Source organism: Aedes albopictus, chromosome 2 (genome assembly GCF_035046485.1).
Source record: "Aedes albopictus strain Foshan chromosome 2, AalbF5, whole genome shotgun sequence".
NCBI classification, from domain to species: domain Eukaryota; kingdom Metazoa; phylum Arthropoda; class Insecta; order Diptera; family Culicidae; genus Aedes; species Aedes albopictus.
In genome coordinates, this window is record NC_085137.1 from 197,687,504 (window position 1) to 197,707,916 (window position 20,413).

Below are 20,413 nucleotides of genomic sequence, written 5' to 3' on the forward strand. Positions count from 1 at the left end.
ACTGTAATTCAGCAAAAGCTACAAATACAGCCAAATATCATTTCTATTATTATGTTTGGAGAACTGAATTAAAATTAATTAAGACGTGGGCCAAATCCAATGCTAATGAAAGATAAGAGACTACTTTTCCGACCTCACCCTAAACCATTCCCAGCGCCGCCAAACCCATCGATTCCTCTGGAGCAACAGAAGCTATAGCTTCGGATAGTGGCCGCGCCCTCTGTCCAATAGAAGAGATGAGCCACAGAGCACCGACATGATCTGCGCAGCCGACATTTGAACCCTAAGATCGCCTTTTGATTGTGGCTGCCCTAGTCACTGCTTGGGTCCACTTGCCAGCTCCTCTGTAGTTTCTTGACAATATGGACGATAGCCGAAGACATGGCGTTCAAGCCAAAAACATTACTATTATTATTGGCTCTTTATTATGGGGATTTTCAGCCCGAGGCCCGAAGCCAAAAACACCTCCATACATTATCTGGACAAGATTGTCCGTAGTCGTGTTTCCGCCACATGTGGCAATCACGTGGTTACGCGCTATGTGAAACCACGGACACACGAAAAAAAAAATGAGTTCTGCAGTTTCTTCAAAATCTGTACCAACCGGTAACTCGGGAGATCTTGAGGCGCAACAATGGTATAGTTACTGTCTAAAGCAGCCGTCACCCGAAACGACCTGGTGGAATGTTACTTCCCTATCGCACATATTGACCCAACTATATAATCTTGGAATCACTTTTCTTTCTTCTAAACCCCCAACCCCCCCCCCCCCCCCCCCACATAAACTGCTCAAAAGACACCTGAACAGGAAGGTCCAGGTAGTGTGGGGTTAAGGCCGTCTTCTAGTCTAGTCTAGTCTAGTCTACACATACACAGCCATTCATTGAAAGAATCCTGGAAAATGATAGAATCGACTACTTCTATCATTTTTCTTGTCATTATTAATGTATGCAGTGCATCAGAAATACATTACAAACATTAAAGCGGCCAGGCCTACTGTGCAGCGTTTTTGATTTTACCATATAACTAATGAGTGGGGACATCTCGTACCAACCGCTCAGTTTTATAGAAAGCAATTACGAGAAATCGGTGGAGGTGGCGATGCTAAGAAGGTTAATGTCACCCCTTGGTCCTGGGTCCTTGATTTCCTGGGATGGAACACAGGTATTTAATCCGTGTCCTGGCCCTTGTGCCTAGGCTTAAGCGCCTTTGCTCGCTCTCTGAAAAGAAAGTGAAACAAAATACCATTTCCTGGGTTCATGGAAATGTAGCGTAATTAAACATTACTTTTGATAGGTTAACATGGACCCATTTAAATGAGTACATAGAAACTACGATTTACATTTTTAACAATTACAAGTAAAATAATATAAGTAGGAACGAACTCACCAGGAATGTAACTTGGAATGCCTATAGGTGGATAGTTGAACTTGGTTTGTGGAGCCAAACCGAGTTCTCCCGGTTGGTAGGACAGGCCCTGCATCGTTCCTCCTGCGGCAAACAACGGCGGATTCGCTGGAGCAAACCGATGGGGTGTGGATTTCACCGGAGATCTTCGGCAGGAAAACGCTGCGATGGGGATTGTACTGGTCATTGTTGAGCTCGGGAAGGTTTCCAGATTGCTCCAGTGTATTTGGGAACTCAACTGAACAGTCGAAGTCTTTTTGGAATCGCACCAGTCGGCCTTGATGCAGCGCTGGTTCCCCGTGGAGTACTGGCAGATGCTGCAACAGCTGCACCGACTACCGCAGCTACGGCTTCTCCAACGGCTGCGGCATTCGCGGGAGTCGTCCTTCAAGGAGGAGAAGGTTCTTGCACGAATCTTGAAAGTAGTGTTTCTCGTTCCGGCTCCGGTTGGGGTGATGTAAAACCTACCGACTTTCCGCCCTCGTCGAGGTCTACCCGTTAAAACTACGACTTCGGTTCTACTGGCGTGTTCTAATCGCTTTCGTGCACTTTCGTTTCGGCACCGGGTTTTTCGTGAGCCATTCCCGGGGGAACTTCTTTTGCGCTAGATAAAAATCCAAAATTCCACTCAATTCGTCACTTTTCACTTTTTTCACAAAACATTTTAGAAAATTCGTGACAGCTAAAAAAATACTTCCAGTCGCTCGCAGAGCACACTACGATCCTCCGTGTGGGGTTAAGGCCGTCTTCTACAATAATAGTAAAAGCCAGGACTACTCTCTTTTCGACCCACTAAACACATTCCCATGGTCACCAAACCCTACGTCTCTCCAGAACCACCCAGAAGGTATCGCTCATTCGCACCCTCAAGGTTAGCTGCGTAGCCTGCAACAACAAACATCGATGACTCGCTTTGGATAGTTCATCACGGTAGCATGCTGGCGCTTAGCCAGTTTCCCGAGTGGTCCTCACCACTCCCTTTGTCCTCGGAAGGCGGTCAGGGTCAACCACCACGACCGTGCCCAACTATTTGGCAAGCACCAAGAGCTGATACTTGCGTGCAACGCACTTTGACCTGCTGAAGGCAAGGGTACTACTACCCTTCCGGCCTTATCAGCTAGCACCAGAAGGTTGCTGATGGTAGGGCTTCCACCTGACCCGGACCTTACCGAGGAACTCTTTGCAATCGCGGGCTCGAATCCAACCCAGCAGACCGACGCCACGACAGCAACGCTACCAACATAATCCCTCCGCGGCCACTTAATCGCTGTAAGGGTCAAATTTTAATTGCAGTGCACCGGTATGACCTACGAAACCGACTCCGAATCCTTAGACTATCTCTTGTATCGTGTCTGAACAGGCATTTCTCCGAGTTCAAGCGCTACCTTTTGTTACTCCCAGACGATGTGAGATATAGTCGTTGAAACGGCATTCCAACCAAACTCATCTCTACACATACTCTTGACTAGATTGTCCGGAGTTGTGTCCTCCCCGCATGTGAAAAGCATGCGGTCACGCATTATGTGGAAACGCGGGCGCACGGACAAAACGTGTTCCGCCGTTTCCTCTAAACTAGCACAAACCGGCCATTCTGGAGAACCCGCATGACCGAAACGATGTAGATACTGTCGGAAGCAACCATGGCCTGAAAGGACATGAGTCAGGTGGACTTCCCCATGGCGCCTGTTAACGCAACTATCTACTCTCGGGATCAACCTATGGGTCCACCTTCCTTTGGTGGAACTGTCCCACGCGCGCTGGCATTTGATCATGGAGCCCATCCTGCCCGTCCTGCGTATGCCTCTTGTGCCGCGTATTTCGAAGCACTCCATGTCCTCACTGATATGAATGCTGATAGGCACCATACCAGTCATGACGCAGAGAGCGTCGTGTGACACGATACGGTACGCGCTCGCAACCCGCAGGCACCTAAGCCTGTAAGTACTTTCCAGCTTCCGTCGGTAGCATTCAGTACTTAACGCGGTGCCCCACGCCGGGCCGCCATATCTAAGTATGGACGTAGCAACACTAGCCAGAAGCTTGCGCTTACTGGCGTACACCGCAGAGCTATTGGACATCATCCGGGACAGTGCCGCAATAGCTGTGGAGGCTCTTTTACAGGCATAATCGACGTGGCTACCGAAGGTAAGCTTGTCGTCGATCATCACGCCCAAGTGTTTGACAGAGCGCTTAGACATGATAGTGCACTCACCTACACTGATCTCCGTCTGCTGCGCCGATTGCATGTTGTTAACAACCGTCACCTCTGTCTTGTGGTGAGCCAGCTCCAGTTTCCTGGACCGCATCCACGCCTCCACAACCTTAATCGAGTGCTTGGTAGTCAACTTTACCTCCTCGATCGTTTCACCGTAGACTTCGAGCGTAATATCGTCGGCAAATCCGACAATAATCACTTCCACTGGGTACTCTAATCTCAACACCTCGTCGTACATGACATTCCATAACACCGGGCCCAGGATGGAACCTTGCGGGACTCCTGAGGTTATGTGAAAGCACTTCCAACCCACCTCCGTGTCGTAAACTAGTATACGATTCTGAAAGTAGCTTCCGAGAATCTTGTACAAGTACTCCGGTATCCCCAGACGCAGGAGCGCATCGGCAATAGCAGCCCAACTGGCGCTATTAAATGCATTCCTTACATCCAGAGTCACTACCCCGCAGAAGCGAATTCCCCTCCTCTTGGGCTCAAGTGCTTTCTCGGCGGTTTTTGTAACCGACAAGATAGCGTCTACGGTGGACCTCCCCTTCCGGAAGCCATACTGGTTGCTCGAGAGACCATTTACGCCCTCAGTGAACTTCAACATTCTATTGAGGATGATCTTTTCGAGCACCTTCCCCGCCGTGTCAATCAAGCATATTGGTCTATATGCCGACGGGTCTCCGGGTGGTTTCCCCGCCTTTGGCAATAGTACCAGGCTCTGCCTCTTCCAAGCTTCTGGGAAAACTCCCTCGTCCAGGCATTTCTGCATAGCAGACCTGAACATCTCGGGAGCCTCTGCAATAGCTACTTTTAAGGCCAGGTTCGGAACTCCGTCCGGACCTGGGGCCTTACCTACGCTAAGGGACTTAGCTCTCCCCGCAAGTTCCACATCGGTGACCCTCTCCTCATCGCCAGCCCCAGTCCCCGGCTGTACTATGAAAGGAGGCCAAGGACTAGGATCATGACGCGGAAAAAGTCCTCCAATGATCCCCTCCAACATCTCTGGAGATTGCTCTGTAGGAGCCATCTCACCTCTCGTCTTGGCCATAACGATCCTGTAGGCGTCACCCCACGGGTTCGCATAGGCACTCTGACAGAGACCCTCGAAGCAGGCCTTTTTGCTTGCTCTTATCTCGGTCTTGAGCGCGGCTTTTGCAGCGGCGAACACCACCCGCCGTTCGTTTCGCTCTTCCTCTGATCGTGCTCGCTGCATCCGCCACCTAGCCCGTAGGCAGGCGCGGCGCAGGTCCGCAATCGCGTCGGTCCACCAGTAAGCCGGTGGCCTCCCATTTCTAGGGTGGACTCGCCTAGGCATGGTCGCATCACACGCACGTGAGAGCACCGCTACCAGCTCGTCGCCGTCTAAACCGATTAAGTTTCGCTCACGGCGGAGCGCTTCCCTAAATACCTCTTCGTCGAAGTATGATGTCTTCCACCTACGAGGGTCCGCTGTCTGCTGTTGTTGTAGTCGATACTGTAGTGAACCGCCAGGTGGTCGCTGTGAATGTAGCCATCATCTACTCTCCAGTTCGAACTACTTGTTAGGCCAGGACTACAAAAGGTCACGTCAATAATTGACTCCGCTCCGTTTCGACTATAGGTACTCTTGGTACCGACGTTAGCCAAGTCGACATCTAAGATGGCCAGTGTTTCTAGCAGGATCTGACCCCGCTGGTTCGTGTAACGGCTTCCCCATTCCACAGCCCAGGCATTGAAGTCACCCGCTATTATCACCGGCCTTGGCCCTGTTAACAGGGTCGTTAAGCGGTCCAGCATTTGCGTGAACCGCTCGATCGGCCACCGCGGAGGCGCATAACAGCTACAAAAGAAGACCCCGTTTACTTTGGCGACCGCGAAGCCCTCGTAGGTAGTAGACACCAACTCCTGCATGGGGTATTTACCCGTCGTCCATATCGCCGCCATTTTCCTGGTCCCATCCGAGACCCAGTTGCCGTTGCCGACGGGTACTCGGTTTGGATCCGCTATGATGGCGACATCCGGTCCCGCTCAGAAACTGCCTGACAAATCAGTTGCTGAGATGCGTCACAGTGCTTCAAGTTCAGCTGCGTTACCTGCACTGTGATTTATTCGCTATGGCTTTTTTGAAGGCCGGGCAGTTTGGGTCACCCGTTGGGTGCCTGTTGTTCACGGATTTCCCGGAACAAATCAAACACCTGAATGGACTCGTGCAGCCTTGCGCCTTATGACCTTCCGCGCTACATTGCCTGCACTCTGTAGACTTGTGTCCTGTTTCCACACCTGAAGAAAGTTGGTATACTGACCAGCCCACCTTTAGATTCCCTACTTAAACGGACTTGTTTACGTCCGGCACAGGTAGATGTACCAAGGCTATCTGTGTCCCTGCCGGCCCCTTCTGTAGACGAACGGCTGCGGTGGTCCCCTGCACCTTGCACTGCTGCCGCAGTGGAGTGACGAGCTCTTCCGCGTCAGTGATCTCATGTAGGTTCTTCACCTTCAGAGTCGCCTCCGCTGTAGGAGCCCTCACCTCGACCGCTTCGTCAATAATCTCTTCTGCTAGACTTTTGTGGGCCGCTCCATGACGCGTTTGAGCTCGGGTACGAGTACGTCTAATACTGCGCACGTCGACTTCCAAATCCACGAGCTTGGCGTCGCTTTGAATCGCCTTCAAGACGTCCGAGTACTTGTACTGTTCGGTCTTAATGACTCAACTGTCGTCCAAGGGGGGTCTTCCCCTTGGTTCACTCTACTCTGTGATTGCTGAAGGCCTGACAATGGACGCAACTCTTTGTACCCTTCCATCCGGGACGGAACAGCCTTTTCAGGACCACCCTTCCCAGCTTTCTGGGACGCCTGGCTGGGATTTAACTTGCCGGCATTACTGACGACCTTCGGGGTTAGTAACCTTTGCATCGACTTTCGAAGTTGCAACAGGCCCTGTTCAGGGTTCTTGCTTATTTATGTTGGACTTCGGGGACGCAAAGTCAATGATTTTACCAAGCTCCGTTCACAATCTTCCCCGACAGGCAGCCGGAGAAGGTATCGGATTCTCGATACTTGCACTGCTCCTATCTCATCTCCTATCCTTAACGGAGACCTAGCCAACCCTAAAAAAAAAGTATGTCTGTTTGTCTGTGTTTGCATGTTCTTGCTGATTATTTACACGTTTCCGCTAAATAAGTCCTCGTGCGCATATTGCCTAATTTCCTCGTTATGTAAGTAACCTTTAGCTGACAATTCAGCGACATTTGGCATTTCCATAAAATCATTATTTTCCAAATTTCTAGAAACAAAACTGGTAAGACCTATAAATAGTTCATTGAGAAAGTTCAACACTTTTTAACCGCTTCTTCTAGCCTCAACCGAGCCTTACCATTTCCCAACCAAACACATTTTCTCATTCTTCTCCCATTTTTCTACTCCCTCTCTTGCAGGTCAATTCATACGTACGGCATGAACGGTAACAACAACAACCGGGCATACTGAGCCTAGCCTGCCAAGCACACGTGCAGCACTGTTTTGCTAATATTAATGCTAATTACGATTACGATTATTTAAAACAAAAGAGAAAGAGAATCCTTATACCGAGTCCGTGTGTGGCGAAGAAAAAAAAAAACAAAAATGCAGCAAGCGAACTTGATTGAGAATTGAGAAGACTGTTGTTGTGCGTATAGAATGTGGTTACAGGGTGTTCGGAGAGTAAAGTTACAAGATACGAGAAGGAGAAACCGATCCAGTTAACAGTGTACTTATGAGAGTGAATGAGTGAGGAAGTCTTAAGACAGTGTGGGCGAACGATGATTGTACATTTTTATTATTAGTAAAGCGTGGAAATATGTCAAGAAACTTTGAAGTTTAACTTTGAAGGCCCATGATCAAAACAAAAGAGTGTGAAACTACTATTATTATTAATCTCGTTTCAAATTTGTACATAGCTTCGAGAACAAACAGACAATGCTTTAAACTTGTTTTTATTGTCCTATTTTCCATAATCATTATTTACACCGGGCAAGTTGAAAGTTAATGAAATCAAACAAAACTGTTTCGCATTTTACGTTTAGATACGAATACCTATCGCACTTTTAATCAATCACTATTTAGAATGTACGACTAATTTATATTCGAACTATTAACATTATATCATTCCTTATGTCTTAGCCCTTAGGTATAAATAGATATATTTAAATAAACGCGCAAAGTATCCCAGTTAACTTGTAATTATTAGCCTTTAATATCGAATTTGACGAATTTACTTCAAACGATTTTCTTTTGCGATCTTCTGCGGTTCCAATGTCTGTCTTCTTAAATTCTTCCTTAGTGTGATCGACCCTCTCACTCGACAAAGTTCACGTTATAGTGCTGAGTCATGCTGACCGTCACCATTGTCGTCAGTTTCGTTGCTAAATTTATGGAACAAAAAACTGAAAAGATTCTCATTCAGCTCTCAACAAATCGAACCATGAAAAGACCAACTAAGTAAAGACTTTTTGATCTTTTCGGCAGAAACTTCAAACGAAACAGTCACATATTCCCAACAGCACGTTTTCTCCTGGGAATGGTAACTTTGTAAAGAGCCATCACTTGACATCTCGATTCAAGTGAGAGAGCCACTCAAACACACCCCATCTTCGTCCCATCAAGCTACTGGTTTTTGTGCAATATTTTCGAGCCCAAATTGATCCCCGGAGAGTAGCGTGAACTTGTCCCTTTTTTATTGTCTCTGAAACGAAACCTCAGCATACTTCTAGCCGTGCTTAGAATAGATTCTAGTCTTATCCGTGAAGAAATCATTGAACTTTTGGAAGAAACGAAATAGCAGACCCCTTTTTTTGGAAATTGAGTTTGGACTACTTAGGCAATTGCTGTTGATAATTTGTTTCTCGATTTATAGCAATATCGGTTTAATAAACAGGGAATTTTCAGTGCAGAAAAAGTACAGATATTTATGTATCCTATGAATAAATGCCAACTACACATCATGTAAGAGAAGATTGTTTCCATATCGTGATCAAAAGACAGAGCTATTCAGCAAATGAAATGAAACTACGTGTTATCGAATAAACATTCCACTTTTTTGCGTATACAAAACATGTTAATATTTTTATATTAAACCTACTCCAACCTATGTGCAGAAGCGAAGGTGAAATAAATGCAAAAGTAAACGCTATAACCGTTTCGACTTGTGTAATTTGAAAGAAACTCCTTTGTGTTGAATGTTGTTTCCAGTGACGTTCATTTTAGGTGAAAGATGACGACCAAGGCGGGCTTGGTGGTCTAGTGGCTACCGCTTCTGATTCGTATGCAGAAGATTCTGGGTTTAATCCCTGGGCCGTCCCTTTCTTCCTACTTTGTATCATTCTATCTACTGTATCCCTTTGTATTTTTTACATGTACAACTCATGCATAAGCTTATAGCCATGGCCAGAACAGAACGAGTTTTTAAAAGCCGTTTCCCTTCTTTCCAACTTTCACAGCACTGTGTAAATCTTATAAGTTATACAATCAACCGTTTCTCTTTAAAAGTCATCAACACACAATCAATCACCAAAATATATCCCCTATCCATGAATCGTATTACCGACCAAAGGTGATTCTCAAGTACAGAGTTGTTACAGGAGTTATTCCGGGGATATTTAATTAAACTCCTCCAAAGATTTTTAAGGAGTTCTTCATGAATCTACAGAGTACCTCTCGGGATTGGTGGTCTAGTGGCAACCACTTCTGATTCATATGCAGAAGTTCATGGTTTCAATCCCTGGCTCGTCCATGTCCTGCTACTTTATATCTTTCTATCTATTTGTCTCTCTATTCTACACATGCATCTCAAGTATATGCGTATGTTCGTAGCCATCGCTAGAATCAGAAACAGGTTGAACAGCACAGTGTCAATCTCTATCACATAACGCATACAAGTTAAGCAACCAAGCAAACTGTGTCGCTTCGTTAGTAATCTTCACACAATCCTATTACCACCGACGAGCCGACGTGACAGTGGTGTTTCAAAAGTGTCCCCCCTAAATTTAACGGTCGGCCAGCGAAGCGAGCGAACGCTTCTGTCAAATCAGCGCAGACACGAACCTTTTCCTATATGAACACACGGGGGTTTGGTGTCAAGCTATCAAAACTACGCGAGCCGTTATAGAGGTGGCAGTTTTTCGGCTATTTTTCATCATGGCGTCGGAGACAACAAATTTGAATTTATTTGTTCTAGCTGTCACGTCGGTTCGTCGGTGCTATTACTTTACGCCTGGCATCCAAGCACCAATGGGTGAACCCTGTGCAAAAAAAAAATATTTCCAACACTCCACAACTCCAACACTTTGACATCCGCATGACCTTGTGCTAGCGCAGAGGACTCAACAGGTTGTTGGCAACAAGCGATTGCAGCCATCATTTCCCTCCCCTTCCCCACATTGACCAGCAACCTGACGTTATTGTCGCCTAAAAATAGAAAAACACCTTCGCTCACATAATAAGTGATGTGAATAAAGTGAGCAAATGCTTTTACTTCGCTAAAATGCATGTGTCAAACCTTTTACTTGAGCATTTACTCAGGTTGTTATGACAAAACTAAGGCCAGTAGTACACAGGGTAAACTATTTGACAAGGAAAGAACTCAAGAAATAATATCAGCTTGACACTAATGAAAATTCTATCGAGTCAAACAAGATGTTTGAGCATTGGTTTCTTTCTGGACAAATATTTAACCCTGTGTACTAACATCTTAAAAGTATGAGCATTTACATTTCGAAAATCGTAATCCATTTGAAAAAAATGGGAAACCTGAGTAAATTCTCACAAAAGCTTGAGTCACCTACGGATTATGCTCAGTTGAAAGTGAAGGCATTTACATGTTACATAAACGTCGAATTATGATCACTAGATGTTGCTTGTAGTGCAATTAACACCCTTAGAGCAGCTCTGATGACCCACCGAGGCCACAAGTGTCCATTTTTGCATGATCTTAGGTTTACCTGGGATTGAATCGACTGTATGGTACAATTAACTGTTTTTGGCTACGCAGTCATAAAATGACTGCGTAGCCAAAAACAGTTACTTAGGTTTACCTATATTGGTATTGAACTTTATCATTTTCAAAGCCAAGCCGATATGTAAGGCCATTGCAAGTTGTTTTGGGTATAACGCACCCTAAAATATGGGTATCAAAGTACTCTCCTGGAGGAATCCCACGAGGACTTCCGGCAGGAAATCCTGTAAGAATCCTAGTAAAAACTCCTGGAGAAACTTCTGAAAGAATCCCAGTCAGAACTCCAGGAGGGATCCCAGGAGGAATACTCGTTCGAATCCCAGTAGGAACTCTCGGAGGAATCCCAGGAGGAAATTGGAGGAATCCCAGGAGGAGCTTCTGGAGGAATCCCAGGAGGAACTCCTGAAGGAATCCAAGGAGGAACTCGTGGAGGAATCCCTGAAGGAACTTCTGGAGGAATCCCAGGAGGAACTTCTAGAGGAACCCCAGGAGGAACTTCTGGAGGAACTTCTGGAGAAACTTCTGGAGGAACTTCTGGAGGAATCCCAGGAGGAACTTCTGGAGAAACCTCAGGAGGAACTTCTGGAGGAACCTCAGGAGGAACTTCTGGAGGAACCCCAGGAGGAACTTCTGGAGGAACCCCAGGAGGAACTTCTGGAGGAATCCCAGGAAGAACTTTTGGAGGAACCCCAGGAGGAACTTCTGGAGGAACCCCAGGAGGAACTTCTGGTGGAACTCCAGGGGGAACTTCTGAAGGAACTCCTGGAGGAATTCCAGGAGGAACTCCTGGAGGAATCCCAGGAGGAACTCCTGGAGGAATCCCGGGAGGAACTCCTGGAGGAATCCCAGGAGGAACTCCTGGAGGAATCCCAGGAGAAACTCCTGGAGGAATCCCAGTAGGAACTCCTGGAGGAATCCCAGGAGGAACTCCTGTTGGAATTCCAGGACGAACCTCTGGAGGAATCCCAGGAGAAACACCTGGAGGAATCCCAGGACGAACTCCTGGAGGAATCCCAGGAGAAACTCCTGGAGGAATCCCAGGAAGAACTTCTGGAGGAATCCCAGGAGGAACTCCTGGAAGAATCCCAGGAGGAACTCCTGGAGGAATCCCAGGAGGAACTCCTGGAGGAATCCCAGGAGGAACCTCTGGAGGAATCCCAGGAGAAACACCTGGAGGAATCCCAGGACGAACTCCTGGAGGAATCCCAGGAGAAACTCCTGGAGGAATCCCAGGATGAACTTCTGGAGGAATCCCAGGACGAACTCCTGGAAGAATCCCAGGAGGAACTCCTGGAGGAATCCCAGGAGGAACTCCTGGAGGAATCCCAGGAGGAACTCCTGGAGGAATCCCAGGAGGAACTCCTGGAGGAATCCCAGGAGGAACTCCTGGAGGAATCCCAGGAGGAACTCCAGGAGGAATCCCAGGAGGAACTCCAGGAGGAATCCCAGGAGGAACTCCAGGAGGAATCCCAGGAGGAACTCCAGGAGGAATCCCAGGAGGAACTCCATCGAAATTGACACCATACCATTTTGCATCCCACTACCCAGCGCAAAATTCTGGTTACTACCTCTTCGTTACAAAATATCCCATTCCATCGCCCATAAAGTGTCACCCATATTCTGAACACGATGCCACACAGCTTCCAACCTCTTGGCATCAATTAATGTCGCTCGGAAGAAGCTTGATGTCAGCCAGCCCTCCCCAACCAGTAGGTAGAAGCGGTCATTCATCCAACACTCATCTCTCGAAAATAAAACCAGTAAGCACCGATATAGATGGGGGATGGCCCACGAGGTGAAACGATTTCCGGCTCAAATTTCACTTACCTTGCAGCCTGAGCCCGAATACCAATAATCCACCTTTGTTTTCGGTCCGGAACCCCCAGAATGAGCGAAGAAAACACCACGATATATGTGTTTTTGACATTTTAATAATATATCTCGCGATATGGGACTGTTGCTTCTTCCTACCATTCCGCACACGGTTTGGTTAATTTTCTTGGGGACATAAATTTTACGCAGCGCAGAAGTGGAAAGTTAGCTTGGAAAAGGAACCTCATCCTGTATAATTTAGCTACCCGTACAGTAAACTAATTCATATAAATTTTGATGGCGTATCACCGGGGTTGACTTCCTGATAATCACGTATCGGGTGTTTGGATGGGATTTGGGCCGACTCGAGCTTGATGTCGGGTAGTCGAAATTTGGCTGATATGTTTTTATTATTTGTCATGTTGTGGTTTGGTTCTTTGCTTTCTTAGCATCAGTTCCATGATAACACGGAGTATCTAGAAAATAAAAACGTGAAACTAACAAAAAAAATTTTTTTTTTTAAGTAGAGAATGCTGACATATTTGATAAATAAATAATCGTAAGATTTCGAAAGTCGTGACTTTAACATAGAAACTTTACACATGTCCCTTTCGGGACGGATCGCAAAAAGCGAAATCTCCATACAAATGGTTCATCTTTAGCTCTCCAGAACTCTTGGATTTCCCAACAAAAACAACACTTGTTGCCCCTCATTTGGGAAAACTTTTCTTTATCTTTCGATTTCTAGCTTTGAATACTTAGATAAATCGAAAATATAAAATATACGACAGATAATACTTTCATGTTTCATGTCTACTTTTTGTTCAACTCTTTATGGTACTTACATCTCACATGCAACGTAAACACAAGTTTGCTTGCACACATACAAGTATTAGTAATAGTTGAATTACTATAAAAGTTCATATCACATAAAACAAAGACCAAACAAATAAAAAATAGTAGTTTACGCAACAAGGTGCAGAATGAAGATTTTTACAGCACGAGCTGTACACTTATAAGTACGACGAGTGCTGTAAAAATCGAGTTTTGCACCGAGATGCGTACAACGTTTTTTGCAATTTCATAAATTACCACTTGAGGATAGTTTTTAACAAAACTTTTACATCAAACTGCACACTGATGTTCATAGCCTAGTTCATAGCCATGTTTAAGAATGTCTGATCATAGCAGGTTATACTGTGCAGTTGTCACAATTTTTCAAACCTGCGTCCAGAAAGCATCAAGAAGTTGATCAAAACTGAAAACAGTGCTGTAATGGTTCATTACGCAACGCAAATCAGTGCTGTAATGAACCATTACAGCACTGTTAGTTTAGTGTGGGAAAGTAGGCCTTTTCCTGTCAAATTTGCGTGAGGTAAAACAGCCTACTATGATGAGAAATAAGGACTACGATTGGAAACTTGGAACATGGAATTGCAAGTCACTAGGTTTCGCAGGATGTGACAGGATAATCTACGACGAACTACATCCCCGCAACTTCGACATCGTGGCGTTGCAGGAACTTTGTTGGACTGGACAGAAAGTGTGGAAAAGCGGGCATCGAGCGGCTACCTTCTACCAAAGCTGTGGCACCACCAATGAACTGGGAACAGGATTTATAGTGTTGGGCAAGATGCGACAACGTGTGATCGGGTGGCAGCCGATCAACGCAAGGATGTGCATGTTGAGAGTTAAGGGCCGTTTCTTCAACTACAGCATCATCAACGTCCACTGCCCACACGAAGGGAGACCCGATGATGAGAAAGAAGCGTTCTACGCGCAGTTAGAGCAAACATACGATGGTTGTTCGCCGCGTGACGTGAAAATCGTTGTCGGCGACATGAACGCGCAGGTAGGAAGGGAGGAAATGTACAGACCGGTAATCGGGCGAAACAGCCTGCACGCCGTAACGAATGATAACGGCCAGCGATGCGTAAACTTTGCAGCCTCCCGTGGTATGGTAGTCCGAAGCACCTTCTTTCCCCGCAAAGATATCCACAAAGCCACCTGGAGATCACCCGACCACCAAACAGAAAACCAAATCGACCACGTTCTAATCGACGGTAAATTCTTCTCGGATATAACCAACGTCCGCACATACCGCAGTGCGAATATAGATTCGGATCACTACTTAGTCGCTGTATGCATGCGCTCAAAACTTTTGACAGTTATCACCACGCGTCGAAGTCGAACGCCGCGGCTCAACATCGAGCAACTTCGTAACGTAGAAGTGGCTCAAGACTACGCGCAGCAGTTAGCAGTGGCCCTACCAACGGAAGAGCAGCTTGGCGCAGCTACACTTGAAGATGGCTGGAGGGATATCCGATCCGCCATAGGTAGTACCTCGGCTACAGCACTAGGCTTCGCGACTCCGAATCACAGAAACGACTGGTACGACGGCGAATGTGAACAGTTGAAAAACGAGAAGAATGCAGCATGGGTGAGAATGCTGCAACACCGTACGAGAGCGAATGAGGCACGTTACAAACAGGCGCGGAACAGGCAGAACTCAGTCTTCCGGATGAAGAAGCGCCAGCAGGAAGAACGAGATCGCGAAGCGATGGAAGAGCTGTACCGCGCTAAGGACACACGAAAGTTCTACGAGAAGCTGAACCGCTCGCGCAGAGGCTTTGTGCCACAAGCCGACATGTGCCGAGATAATCACGGGAATATTCTCACGAGCGAGCGTGAGATGGTCGAGAGGTGGCGGCAGCATTACGATGAGCACCTCAATGGCGACGTTGCAAGTAACGAAGGTGGCGTGGTAACAGATCTAGGAGTATGTGCACAGGACGAAAGACTTCCGGCCCCTGACCTTCAAGAGATTGAGGAGGAGGTTGGCCGGTTGAAAAACAACAAAGCCGCTGGAGCAGATCAACTACCAAGCGAGCTTCTAAAATACGGTGGAGAAGCACTGGTGAGAGCACTACACTGGGTCATTACCAAGATTTGGGAGGAGGAAGTATTACCGGAGGAATGGATGGAAGGTATCGTGTGTCCCATCTACAAAAAGGGCGACAAGTTGGATTGCGGAAACTACCGCGCGATCACACTACTGAGCACTGCCTACAAGATACTCTCCCAAATTTTATGCCGCCGTCTATCACCGATTGCAAGAGAGTTCGTGGGGCAATATCAGGCTGGATTCATGGGTGAACGCGCTACAACGGGCCAGATGTTCGCCATCCGCCAGGTGTTGCAGAAATGCCGCGAATACAACGTGCCCACACATCACTTGTTCATCGATTTCAAATCGGCGTATGATACAATCGATCGAGAACAGCTATGGCAGATTATGCACGAATACGGATTCCCGGATAAACTGATACGGTTGATCAAGGCGACGATGGATCGAGTGATGTGCGTAGTTCGAGTATCAGGGACACTCTCGAGTCCCTTCGAATCTCGCAGAGGGTTACGGCAAGGTGATGGTCTTTCGTGCTTGCTGTTCAACATTGCTTTGGAAGGTGTAATAAGAAGAGCGGGGATAAACACGAGTGGGACGATTTTCACGAAGTCCGTTCAGCTGCTTGGTTTCGCCGATGATATTGATATTATTGCTCGTAAATTTGAGACGATGGCGGATACGTACATCCGACTAAAGAGTGAAGCCAGGCGAATCGGATTAGTCATTAATGTGTCGAAGACAAAGTACATGATGGCAAAGGGCTCCAGGGAGGAATCACCGCGCCCGCCACCCCGAATTCATATCGACGGTGATGAAATCGAGGCGGTTGAAGAATTCGTGTACTTGGGCTCACTGGTGACCGACGACAACGACACCAGCAGAGAAATTCAGAGGCGCATTGTGACAGGAAATCGTGCCTACTTTGGACTCCGCAGAACTCTACGATCGAATAAAGTTCGCCGTAACACGAAGTTAACCATCTACAAAACGTTGATTAGACCGGTCGTCCTCTATGGGCACGAAACATGGACCCTACGTGCAGAGGACCAACGCGCCCTTGGAGTTTTCGAACGGAAGGTGTTGCGTACCATCTACGGCGGAGTGCAGATGGAAGACGGGACTTGGAGAAGGCGAATGAACCACGAGCTGCATCAGCTGCTGGGAGAACCAACCATCGTCCATACCGCGAAAATCGGGAGGCTACGGTGGGCGGGTCACGTCATCAGGATGTCGGATAGCAACCCGACTAAAATGGTTCTCGAGAGTCATCCAACCGGTACAAGAAGACGTGGAGCGCAGCGAGCTAGGTGGGTCGACCAAGTGGAGGACGATCTGCGGACCCTACGCAGAGTGCGGAACTGGAGACAAACAGCCATGGACCGAGTGGAATGGAGGCGGCTACTATGTACAGCAGAGGCCACCCCGGCCTCAGCCTGACCGGTAAGGTAAGGTATGAGAGAAATTGCAAAAAAAAAAAAAATAAACCTGTGATTGCTCAACAGCACAATTGCGCTGGTTCGTTACGAAAGGGATATGACGAAAACTTTATACCGTCTACCCCCGTTGGTTTGAACAACACCTCATGCAAACCAACGGGGTTCATTTTTTAATTTGAACTTCTAGTAACCCTGTGGGCATCGAAAAACACACTGATGGTAACCCTTTTTGCTGTTTTGTTTTGATTCTGCGTTCCGTTTCACCCCGTTCCATGAGCAGAATGACGTTTGAACCTTTTGTAGTTTGAATGATGGACAGATTGGAGAGGGTCAAATTGGGTTTTCAAATTATGAAAACTGTATTGATTTTTTAATTTTATACGATGGAGCACCCTTTTCTGAGCCATTATGATTTTTTATAGATTTTTAGAGCTTTGTTTTGGTACCTTAATTCAATTTAAAGAGATTTTTTTTAAAATCACCTTTTAACAGATGGGCAACTGCTTGACAGCTCCACCCAGTACAAAATGGCTCGAGGGGTGATTCAAAATTATTTTTAAATAGGTTCCCGGTCACCAAAATTCATGAAAATTTGGATTTCGACTCAGTTTGGCATGCAGATTCAGAATATGGAATTATCTCAACATCTCTAAAGAAGCCAATTAAAAAGTGTTCATCATCATCTGAAATACGCTGTTGAGTCTAATAATTCAGCCTCAACGCTCAAGCGGTTGCAACACTATGAGAATTTCGGTACAATTTATATGGTTCATCAGAACTTTACCAAAGTTTTACATTTTGCGGAAATAACTTAACGAAGCTTTCAAGGATTTTAAGTGAAGTAGTATGGCAACAACACTAACAGTTGTTTAGAACCTGTTCAGATGGCTTTTGCATAACGACAATTGCATACCGCTGAAATTTTCTGAAGTCCTGAAACTTCACTAGGGATTTCTTTGGGTGTCTCTTCAGTGATTTCATTAAGAATTTATTCAGTTTTTTTCCGGAAGTCCTTCAAGGAAACCCTTCAAAGATCGCTTCAAAGATTCTCATCGACCCTGGGAGTGCTTCTGAAATTTTTCCAGGTTGTCATTCGCTTACTCCTCCAGGGATTCCTTTGGAAACTCCTGCAGTAATCTCTCCAGAAATTTCTGAAAGGATTTCTTGGAAGATTCATCAAGGGATTCTTTCAATAAAAAGTTCAAGAATTCCTTCAGAGATTTTTTCAGGGATTCTCCAAGAAATACTCCCGAATTTTTTTTTCAGAAATCCTCAGAATTCTGAGGTCAATTCTTCAGGAGATTGCTTTAGAAATAGTTCCAGGGATTCCTTGGAAGTTCTATACTCTAGCGCTAAATTCTTTCAGGGATTTTTCTGGAATTCCTCCGGTTTCTCCTTCAGGGGTTTCTTCAAGATTCTTTTAAGCATTTTTTCGGGGAATGCCTCTAGTGAATCTGTTTTAGAATCTCTGAGGGTTTTTTTTCGCAAACTTTTCCAAGGATCCTTTGGAGATTAATTCTTCAGAGATTCCCTCATGAATTCCTCCTGAAATATTTTTGGAAATTTCTATACGGGTTCCTTCGGTTTTATTTAATTGATTTTTATGGGATTCCTTCAGAAATTCCTCCAAAGGTTCCGTCGGAAATTTTTGACAGGGATTCAGCGATTCCTTCAGGGATTCAATATGGAATTTCTTTAGAGGTTATTTCGGAAAGTTCTTCAGGGATGCTTTTGAAATATACTTTATGTTTTGCCTTTCTCGTACACTAAGTGTACTGGAAAGGCTATATGTTCACTCCAAAAACGACTTTTTAATAGAAGGCTTGGAGGGTCAAGTCACATATACCAACCAACTCAGCTCGACGAATTGAGGTGATTTCTGTGTGTGTGTATGTGTGTGTGTATGTGTGTGTACAAATAAACTCACATCACTTTTTGACAGTAAACCTCAACCGATTTTAATGACCGACGGTTCATTCGACGCAGAATCTGGTCCCATTGTTTCCTATTGAAAATGGTTCGAATCGGTCCAGCCGTTCCGGAGTTATGGCCATTTACGTGTTCCGCACCAGTACCCTTGGAAGGGGCCATACATAAAAATGTATCAAACACATACATGCGACACATCAAACTGCGGCATTTTGGATAACCTGATGAACAGTCAGCAAGAAAACAGTCTCAGACCATATCTGAACCGGTAGTGTTCCGGAACCGGTTCCGGGAGTCCCGCCGGAAGTGGCCAAATATAAAAGTGAACCAAATCCATGCATGCGACACATCAAATTACGGCATTTTGAATAACCTGATGAACAATCAGCAAGAAAATAGTCTCAGACCATATCTGAATCGGTAGTGTTCCGAAACCGGTTCCGGGAGTCCCGCCGGAAGTGGCCAAATATAAAAGTGAACCAAATCCATGCATGCGACACATCAAATTGCGGCATTTTGGATAACCTGATGAACAGTTAGCAAGAAAACAGTCTCAGACCATATATGAACCGGTAGTGTTCCGGTACCGGTTCCGGGAGTCCCGCAGGAAGTGGCCAAATATAAAAGTGCACCAAATCCATGCATGCGATATATCAAAGCGCGACTTTTTTGATAACCCAATGAAAGGTTGGCATAAAAAAAAGACTCAGACCATATCTGAACCAGCAGTGTATCGGAACCGGTTCCGGATGTCCCGCTGGAAGTGGTCATATATAAAAGTGATCCAAACCCATGCATGCGGCACATCAAACTACGGCATTTTCGATAACCTGATGAGCAGTTAGCAAGAAAACAGTCTCAGACCTTATATGAACCGGTAGTGCTTCAGAACCGGTTCCGGGTGTTCCGCCGGAAGTGGCTGTATATAAAAGTTGACGAAACTCTTGCATGCGGCAAATCAAATCACGGCTTTTTCGACAACTTGATGAGCGGTTATTGAGGAAGTAGGCTAAGACCACATTATGGACTGTCAGTAGTGCCGAAACTAGTTCCCTCCGAAAGCGGCTAAATATAAAATTGAACCAAACCCATGGCTTTTTTGATAACCTATTAAACTTTAGCAAGCAGATAGGCTCAGACTATTTAAGAGACTATCGGTAGTGCTTCGCATCCGGTTCCGGGCCGAAAGTGACACCAAATCCATGCATGCGATACCTCAAATCACGGCTTTTTAGGTAACATGATGAACAGTTGGGGTCTCCAGTTAGCCTAGTGGTTAAGGCTATAGATCGCCAATCCGGAGACGACGGGTTCGATTCCCGTTCCGGTCGGGAAAATTTTCTCGACTCCCTGGGCATAGTGTATCATTGTACTTGCCTCACAATATACAATTTCATGCAATGGCAGGCAAAGGAAGCCCTTCAATTAATAACTGCGGAAGTGCTTAAAGAACACTAAGTTGAAGCGAGGCAGGCCAAGTCCCGGTTGGGACGTCGAGCCATGAAGACTGAGAAAGCCAAAATCTCAAAAAAAAAAAAAGAAGAAGAAGAAAAGGAAGATGAACAGTTGCAAGAAAATAGACGCAAGCCCTATCAGTGTGTTACGGCACTGATTACGGGTGTTCCGCCAGAAATGATCAAATGTAAAAGAGAACCAATACATGCGACATACCGATGACTTATTCAGTAACAAGATAAACGGTTAACCAACAAATAATCTCAGACCATATTTGG

At 46.0% G+C, this 20,413-nt stretch overlaps 1 protein-coding gene across 1 annotated transcript in view; it reads left to right on the forward strand.

The window, feature by feature from the left end:
- LOC109429421 (protein drumstick) overlaps positions 1-8,777 on the forward strand; it is an 83,683-nt gene extending 74,906 nt beyond the window's left edge. Inside the window, exon 4 of the mRNA XM_029877334.2 lies at positions 7,042-8,777. Within this exon, the coding sequence (XP_029733194.1) occupies positions 7,042-7,093 (52 nt within the window). The 3' untranslated portion in view covers positions 7,094-8,777. The remainder of the gene's footprint in view (positions 1-7,041) is intronic.
- Positions 8,778-20,413: the final 11,636 nt, after the last annotated feature.